At 45.1% G+C, this 10,000-nt stretch overlaps 1 protein-coding gene across 1 annotated transcript in view; it reads right to left on the bottom strand.

The window, feature by feature from the left end:
• Positions 1-10,000, bottom strand: part of cdc14ab (cell division cycle 14Ab) — a gene marked incomplete at its 3' end in the record, with an annotated part of 37,240 nt that overhangs the window by 1,261 nt on the left and 25,979 nt on the right. The window contains 1 exon segment of the mRNA XM_062515594.1: positions 194-241. Coding sequence (XP_062371578.1) covers positions 194-241 — 48 coding nt within the window.

Below are 10,000 nucleotides of genomic sequence, written 5' to 3' on the forward strand. Positions count from 1 at the left end.
AGCTTTAAAGGAATATACTGTGTTCTATTAAACACCAAGTAATACCCGGAGTTTCAGTTTCATCATTGGCTACATTATCAGCAAAGGAAGGCTGTAGATATGCACCATGTAGGAGGGTGGAGTTGAGAAGTGTGTATGTGTGTGTGTGCGGAGGGCAGGTGGAGTTGAGAAGTGTGTGTGTGTGGGGGGTTACCTGAAAGGCTGGGATGTTGATCTGGTGTGCAGTTTCATCTCCTCAAGCCTGTAGAGACACAATCACAGACATATTCACATAGCTATTTCCACATTGTGTGTGTGTGTGTGTGTGTGTGTGTGTGTGTGTGTGCGTGTGGAAAGATTCATCTGGTGCCATATGGTAACCATGGTAACACAGTAAAACAATCTGAACAGAAAGAACAAAGAGCAGGAAAAACATTAAAACATTACAGAAACACACACACACACACACACAGACACACACACACACACACACACACACACACACACACACACACACAGACACAGACACACACACACAGGAGAAGAAGAGAGGAACTGCAGAAATGCTGATGGACAGAATACAGAGAAAAGGAAAAAAGAAAGAGAAAGAAGAGATGGAAGGAGAGACGAAGAGATGGATTGAACAGACAGATGGAGGACAGATTGAACAGAGGGAGGAGGGGGAGAGAGAAAGAGAGAACAGGGGGATAGAGGAGAAAGACAGAGAGAGAGAAGAGAGACCGAGTGAGAAACAGAGAGAAAGAGAGAGAGAGAGGGAGAGACGAAGAAACAGAGAGAGAGAGAGATGGATAAATAGAGTTGGAGAGAACAGAGGAGACAGATGGAGATATAGCGATGGATGGAGAGAATAGGAGACAGAGAGATATATAAAGATGGAGAGAATAGAGGAGAGAGAGAGAGATAAAGATGGAGAGAACAGAGGAGAGAGAGGGAGTAATTGTAGAGTACACCTGTCCTGAGCTGCTAAAAGAACAGTAGCGATGTCTGTTGCCATGCCAACCCATTTTTCAGTGCAATCTTACTTCATGTTGAGCTCTGCTTCCCCACTGCTATCTACCAGATTAAACACACACACACACACACACACACACACAAGCATGCACGCACACACATACACATGAACGCACACACACACACACACACAAACGCACGCACACTGAGAGAAAATGGAATTGATCATTCAGTTTAATATTCTAAATATGTGGTTTAATGTCTGCATTAGGCCCATATTCCAATGTGTGATTTAAAGCTTTGTCTTTCTCACTAGTGGGTCACTTTGACATACTAAAAGAATGATTCTAATGACCCTGTATGTCTATGATATCTGCACTGTTCCTAAACATGGATAACATAATGCGTCAGGGGCGCGTTCACGTCAACAACCACGGGTTAAAGTAGACTGAGTGTCTCCTGAAGTTTTCCACTGTTGTTGTATGATTATCTATCCTTGCTGTTGTGTATTTAAACCATGTGTAATTCTCTATCAAATCAGAGACGCATATTCTGGAGTACCCTGTGCTTCGTGTGTGCCTCTCTCCTGTACAGCTGTAATTAAACCCTGTATCCTGATTGTACTTCTTCGTGACTGGATCTCATGTTTCACTTTGGTACACAATATTTTCACCAACAGTTTCTGGAGGTTCTACCTGAGCATTGATTATATGGATATATTGAATTAAGGATTCTTCTGTTTTGAAAATTGAAACCTGATGTGTGTGATCCCTCAACACGCCGGAGAATTGCACTCGTGGTGAGTAGTACTGGTTTGTTCCTTTTAAGTGCTACATTCTGCCTTTGGTTGGGCAAAGGGAGATTCGGGTGAGTAGGGCCACTGTCTTTCTTAACCGAATAGACATTTGTTTGGGGATAGTTTTTGTTGGGTGGTAGTCAGCGTCAGTGACGGCTGAGCTATCGGCCCTGGGCATTAAGGTCTCCCCAGTAAGAAAGGAAATTTTGTGTGCGCGCACAGACGGGCCTACGTCAACGAATCTCCAAGGAGTGGCAACATATCTGGGTGTTTGAGAAGGATCACTATCACTGGTTTGCTAAATTAGACTCTGGCAAAGTCTATCTGTTAAGAACAGATCTGTTAAAGTTTGAGACCAGTTACGCTAAGATGGCCACTTGGGATGCAGGAAGGGTTCCATTGTCCATCCAGGTTGCTATGGCTATGATTGGTGATGATAAAGAATATGACGCAATTAAAACTGATATGGTTAAAGATGGCTATCAGACAGTTTGGGGCATTAGGAAAGCTTCTGAATGGGTTCTTCAGGTGAAACCAGATAAAAAGAAGATGAAATATGCACGTTTTTTGGAGTCTGTGTGGGCTCAGAAGTCTGGAGGACTGCTCCTAGAGCCCGATGGGCAACCTGTTTGTATACCTGAACTTAGAAAAGAGTTAAAAGAGGCTTCTGAGACAATGAGTAAATTAGTTGAGGAATTGTTGGGAGAACTCCCAGATGGCATTGAGGTAAATCCAAGGAGCCCTATTGAACAAGCCAAAGCTATAACTAGATTGGCAACGTACATTTTTAAACGTTCGAATGAGGGTGAGGGAATTAAGGCCATTGCAGAAATCCGAAGGCGTGAGCAGTCGGATGGGCCCAGGACACTCTGTGATGAAACAGGCAATCCTGGTTATCAAGGCTCAAGGTCAGGGCAGAGCGTGTACCGATGCATGCCCAGAGCCCCCACCGCTCCTCCTTCCAGTAGGGACTTTGTGCCTCAGATGGCTCCTATATCATATTTACCCCAGCGAGAACTTGATCAAGTTCACAATCTTGACACATTACTTGTTAGTAATGGACGAGCTGCAGGTATGGGACACTATGGATATCCCATACCTCTGAAAGCTAACGAACTTGGTGGTATTTTGCAAACAGTACCTCCCCTTAAGATGCAGGACCCAAATGTTGATTTCTGGGCTAAACTTAGAGATGCTACAGTGAGCTTTGGATTGTCTCCTGGTGATGTTATCACTGTCATTAAAGCTAAGGCTCCTTTGGGTTATGCAACCCGCTTTTCTGAAGGAAACTGGCCCAATAACATGCCAATTGATGATCCCTCTTGGGAAGCATATCTTACTGAATGTAAAACTGTGGCTCAAACAATCATAGGGAGAGGACACTACACTTATAGCTCTGTTGCCACTTGTGTCCAAGGCCCTAATGAGTCTTTCTCCTCTTGGATAACACGCTTCACAGAAGCACATAAAACTCTAGCTGCTTGTGTTCCAGAGACCCCAACACTTGACTCAATGTTTATGATCGAATCTGCATCTAATAACCTCAATAACAAGTACAAGCAGATGTGGGCAATAGGCCTCCCTCAGATACAGACATGGGCTCAGTTTATGGCCTGGGGCCAAAGAGCTGAATCTACTCAGGCCCACTTTGAACTAGGTAGAGGCAAAATAGCTGCTGTAGAGCACACCCATACCTCCCAGGGTAGGCATAAAGGGAAGGGTAAGAAAGGAGCTTGTCACCAATGTGGTCAAATGGGTCATTGGGCTAAGTATTGTCAGAACTCCCCTCAAAAACAAAAGCAAAAATCACCTGACACTGAGACAAACTCTCAGCTCATGTCTCTGCTCAAGAGCCTGGCTAGAGCCAATCTCAACCACTCTGATGATTAGCGCCAGGTGGCCTCCCTGGCAGGTTCACATTCTGACACTCGCCCCTTTGTTAGCGCGACTCTTGGAGGCCGGGATTGCATTATGCTAATTGACACTGGAGCGTCTGTCTCAATAACTGACTTTGATTTACCCATCACAAAAAAGACTAACACATTTGAAGGGCTAGGTGGCTGTGTTACTTTTAATCTTTCTGAGCCTGTACCATTAACTTTTCCCCCTCTGTGTAATGTGTTTTGGATACAGATTTGGGTAGGACCCACTAATCTAGGCAGCATACTAGGAATGGATTTGCTGAGTGAACTTGAATGCTCAGTACTCCTCCCCGGCCGGGTGATGGATGGAGCACGGTTCGCATCTCCAGTTCCTATTATCACAGACAGACATAAAGGAATAGCTGCCCTAAAAGAAAGCCATTTACAAACCAACCCTGTTCTTAAGCTACTCATAACTCTGTTTCCAAGGCTTTGGACCACTGATAAGCATGCGGTAGGGTGCATACCAATCACACCAGTACGAGTTTCAGGGCCAATGCACAAACCAGTCAGGCAGTATCCTCTGAAGCGAGCTGCAGAAAAGGGAGTGAAGGAAATTGTTGAACAATTGGAAGTTGAAGGTGTAATTAAAAGATGCACCTCGCCTACAAATTCCCCTTTGTGGCCAGTTCCACGACCAGATGGGTCGTGGCGATTGACTGTTAATTACACAGCATTAAACAAGGTCACACCTCCCAGGCATGCTATAGTGGCTAACCCGGCCACTCTGTTGTCTCAATTAAACCCTTCATTCACTATGTTTTCTGCCCTGGATGTCTGTAATGGGTTTTTCAGCATTCCAATTGATGAAAGAGACCAACCCAGATTTGCATTTACTTGTGACAGCCACCAATACACCTTCCGAAGGTTACCACAAGGGTATGTAGACAGCCCCTCTATTTTTCACCAGGTATTGGCACAGGTACTTGCACCTGTGCGGGCTGACTTAACCTCCTCATCACTCCTCCTCAATTATTGTGACGATATTCTATTATGTAGTACCTCCCCTGACAAACACTTGTCAGAACTGACTCAATTGTGCCAAGTTTTGCAGGACCAAGGAATACTACTGAATCCCAAAAAGGCGCAGTGTGCTTTACCAGAAGTGACATACATGGGACAGAGAGTTGGGAACTCTGGCCGCCGGGTGATTCCAGAGAGAGTGAAGGCAATCCTGGCTCTCCCAAGACCAAACACAATCAGCGGGGTCCGCGAAATAATGGGTATGTTTAACTATGTCAGATTACACATTCCTGATTTTGCTGACATTTCACGCCCACTAGTTGACCTGTTGAAAGGTGGCCACCCTGGCCGTGCCCAGATCGAATGGTCTGCAGAGGCGGATGAGGCATTCACTTTATTAAAGCAGGCAATGGCTTCTTCACCTGTGTTGGCGCATCCTGACCCTGGTAAGCCATTCCACTTGTGGGCTATGCCCTCTGATACATTCTATTCCTCAGTTCTCTGCCGAACAAATCAACAAAGCCAGAAGCCCTACAGACCGATAGGATACTTCTCTTGCAAAACACCCCCTGCTCTGCAAGGTCAGCCTGCATGTGTACAGACTCTGGATTGTTTTGATTGGGCCTTGAAGGCCTCTGAACTCTACACAGGTTTTGCTCCAGTAATTCTTCACACACAGCACAGGTTTGTGAAGCTGCTGGGTGAAAGCACCATAAAGACTATCTCTGCGCAACGGAGAGGTAGATGGGAGACCAGCCTGTTTGATCCCAGAGTGTCCGTTCAGACCGAGGATGCCCTCATCTTTGGGAACGCACTGAACCATGCTGAAGGTGAGCCACATGATTGTGACTACATTATGATGAACCAAGCCGAGGCACACGTGGGCACGGAGCCCATACCCGGTGGCAGGGACATTTTTGTTGATGGCAGCTCATACATGCGTGATGGTGAGAGACTGACGGGATGGGCTGTTGTTGACGGGGATAAAGTTCTACGGGTGGGGGCCCTGGAAAGGGGTGGTGCACAGGTGGCAGAACTGGTTGCCTTGTCTAATGCTTTAAAAATAGCTGCACAGTCGGACATTCCGGTTAATTGTTACACTGACTCTGCCTATGCATACCATGCGACCCATACCTGGGGTCCAGTCTGGAAAAGCCGCAATTACACTACTGCAGCCGGTGCACCGATTGCCCATAAGGCTGAAATTATGAAACTTTTTGATGCTCTAACACTCTTAACTCCCTCCAAGTGTTCTGTTATCAAGGTTACAGGACACAGTGTGCAAGTCGAGGACACATTGGCACAAGGTAATGATCTGGCCGACAGAGCTGCAAAGGCAGCTGCTTCAGATCACAAAAGGGGGAGAATAAGTGAAAACGGTGTTAGACAAACTAATGATAATGAACTTAACACACAGGCACCGCAGATAGCAACATTTTCATGTACAGAGTTGATAGACCTGTCTGATTTACAGAGAGCTTATCCAAGTACAAATGAATATCTTGACCAAATGATGTCTGCAGACTGCTGTTTCTCAGAACAGGGATTGTGGATGAAGGATGAGAAGGTTGTCATGCCACCCCCACTGGTGCCACTTATCTTACGAGATTACCACCAATTGGCTCATACAGGAGTATCTACAACTTGCGCGTTGATTAAGGTACACTGGTATGTTTTTAATTTGATGTCGGAGATGGAACAAGTTGTGAAAACTTGTATCAGCTGTGCTAAGACGGCGCCATACACACACAAAAACAAACTGATAATGGGACATGATGAGAGACCTCACAAACCATTTACTCACATACAAATTGATTTTGTTGGTCCGCTGCCAAAGTCAGAGGGTTATGAATACTTGTTGGTCTGCATCGACAGATTCAGCCGTTGGGTTGAAGGTTTTCCATGCCGTAAGGCTACGGCAGACACTGTTGCAAAAATACTTTACACACAGATTCTGCCTCGTTGGGGATTTCCCCTGCAGATTGACAGTGACAAAGGCTCACATTTTACGGGAAAGGTTTTAACAACTGTCTTGAAGAATTTGGGAATAAAACAAAAACTTCATATTCCCTACCGTCCTCAGAGTTCCGGCTATGTTGAGAGCCACAACCGTGTGCTTAAGACTGGCTTAAGGGCCCGTCTGGAGCAATATGGAGGTAAATGGACAGCCCATTTACCTGTTGTATTATTGATACAACATAACACTCCAAACAGAACCACAGGCCTCAGCCCGGCCGAATTGATGTTTGGAAGAAATCTTACCCTACCACACGATCCTATCCTCACTGCTGAGGTGGGAAAGGACAGCCACAGGATTGTGTTGGAAGCGTATTGTCAGGACCTTTCAAAACTACTGCGTGATAAACAATTACTGGCAAGAATTAGACAGGATAGAAAAGATAGCCTGGAGATTGCCACAGGGCGCAGAGTTTTTCAAGAAGGCCACAAGGTCATGCTGAAAAGATTTGATTCAAAAGGGCCGCTTGAACCTGGATGGAAGGGACCATATGAGATTATTATGTTGACTGACACCTCTTGCTTCCTCTCTCTAGGTAACGGAAGGCATCGATGGGTGCACTTGTCACAAGTAAAACCATATGCATAACTGAATTTAAAGTGTGTTACAGATTTCAGACAGCTGGCAAAAGGGAGAGGTTGAAACAACCTCTTCTGCACATCACCACACTTTCCTGTCCTGGACAGGCCACAGCCCTGTCCCGGCACACCTTTTGGAGGTGTATTGCCAAAGTTCCCACATCGCACTCAAACAAGTGGGATAGACCCGGCTACACACGCCCTTGAGGACAGCCTGTCTACAGAAGCAGGCACATCAAGGGGGATACACTTCAACGGTGAACACCGGTGTTGGCGGTTGCTCCACACTTACAACAGGGGATGCATTCCTACATTTTCTCAATGAAATTGGATCGACTTCTTCTAGTATAGCAGACCTGTGGTACCAACGGGGTAGAAAACGCCCTCCACAGAGTCTGAAAGGGGGGAAGGGAAGTCCACCCAACCCTCAGATTAGGAAAAAAAAAAAAAAGAAACAGAAGAGGATTTGCCACTACAATTGAGAAGAACTGTCTCTGGTGAAGAGGATTTTGGTTAGGGCGACAACAACAAGGGTGTTGACCCCACACTGATAGCACACACACACAGTGGCCAGTCGCAAAGGCTGTTTTGCCACCTCACATACCGTAGCTTGCACTCTGTTTTTGGACGTTTTTCAGATCAATCTGTTGCATGAAGGACATTTTCAGATAAAGAAGCTACACTGATAAGAAGAAGAAAAAAAATGTTGATTACTGTGCTGTTTTGCTTGCTAACCTTCTTTCCTTCAGGACATGGGCTCTGGCCAGATGATATGATCCAGTTCAATTGTACGGCAGGGCAGTGCCTGCCTCTGGATTGCCATGTCTATATTTTGGATTGTACAGGGGGATATGTGCGCATTAGTGAAACAGAATATGCTGTGACCTTTTCTAACGATATAGGTCACGTGTCAGTTCATTTCCCCTTTGGTAGTAATGTTCATACTCCATTCTGGTGCTATAGGGAATTTAATGCACCCAGTGCAAGACATACTCCTTGTGATGTTCCTGATTATATCTATAAGAATATTAAGCCAGGTATACAGTGCCATACGCGCCTTATGCCAGAAAAGTGTGAAGTAAAAGCTCCACCTACCAAGATACCTATGAAGAAGAAGGCTAGGGCTAAAATGGCCCTTCTGGCCATTCCGGACACAAAGGCTGCTGTCCCACCACCTGCCCAGGTAATCTCTAGTGGTCACCCTAGCAATTTAGCTCCTATTGATTCCAATGATGCTGAAAATTTGGCTCTAGTAATGTCTAGAAATGTAGCATCAAAATTGAATAAATCTGACTGTTATGTATGTCATCTGTTACCAACTGATGGGCGCGGATGGCCTATGTATGCTGCCCCTTATGGGCAAGACGATTGGTGGACACTTAGAGACTGCGATAATGGTCCGCTGACCAAGGTAGTGGATATGACGGCATTGGCAAAAGCTGGACGTTTCACCTGGCACCCTAAGTGTTCAGATGAGAATATTTGCATTGATTTGATAACTGATAGTTATACTACGGCACGTGCGGCAACCGCTGGCCAGGCCTTAGAGGATCTTTGCCGAGAGAATAAAACAGGTACTTGTAGGTACTTTTATTTACAACACATCCACAGGGTCTTGGCAGTGTGATTGGCAGTCCAGAGAGATTGTCACTCCATCCGGAACACGAATGAGTAAGCTCACATCTTACACATGTGGTTCTAAATGCATTAACCCCCCTCAATCTAAATGTCCAGAGAATAATGACCCAAGAGCTATTGCACCTATTTCAGCTATTTCTGTAACCTCACGAGTTTGCCTGTCCTTTAAGGGTACGGGACTGAAGTTAGGAAATTCAGAATGTGATAAACTCATCCCTGCGGAAAACTCAAAACACCCTTAGCTGCACCAAAGTGGTCTGCATTTGCATGTGGTAACACTGCCTATGCTGCCATTCCGGCAGACGCCTCCGGGGTCTGCTATTTAGCCCACCTGGTCCCTCCGTCACGAGTCGTCTCTAAGAAGGAGGTGGAATCAGCTCCTGATGACTCACCTAAGCGTAAACGCGATATAGGGGAGACTGAGGAATGGTTAGGAGTCCTCTTTGCTCCACTTGGTGTACGTGACCTACAGAAGGATGTTAAGGGACTTAGGGATGCCTATGAGAAAACAGAAAATGAAACTCTTAAAGCTATCCGGAATATACAGGTTGAGGTCACCCAGATTCGGGGAGTATCACTTGAAAATCGCATGGGCATGGATCTTCTCTATGCATCACGTGGAGGTTTATGCAGAGTTCTGCGACGTAAAGAGTGTTGCGTCTATATTTCTGATGCCTCTAAATCGGTTGATAATCTGAAAAGGGTGATACACCAATCTGAGGAGGAGATCCATAAGAATAATGGAATTATTCCAACCTCTTGGCAAAATGATATAGATGACTTTCTGAATAGTTTAAGGGGATGGACCAAATATATTCTTTTTGGCTTATTAGCTCTTGTTGTGATTATCTTGTTGATTTGCTGTTTGATTTATGGTAGTTGTTATTGTACACCAGTCATATGCAGGTGTTTTTCACGGTTAATTAAGAAATCTGTTGAAACTAGTCATGAACCTAGTTATGTACCTGCTTATTTGGATCTGAGTAACTTGGATGAAACAATTGTATAATCATATATATATTTTGTGTATTTCCTAGTGGTGGTATTTAATGAATGTTCCAGCCAATAAGGCTGCAAAAGGGGGACTGAGAGAAAATGGAATTGATCATTCAGTTTAATATTCTAAATATGTGGT

Source organism: Sardina pilchardus, chromosome 15 (genome assembly GCF_963854185.1).
Source record: "Sardina pilchardus chromosome 15, fSarPil1.1, whole genome shotgun sequence".
In the NCBI taxonomy this organism is placed as follows: domain Eukaryota; kingdom Metazoa; phylum Chordata; class Actinopteri; order Clupeiformes; family Clupeidae; genus Sardina; species Sardina pilchardus.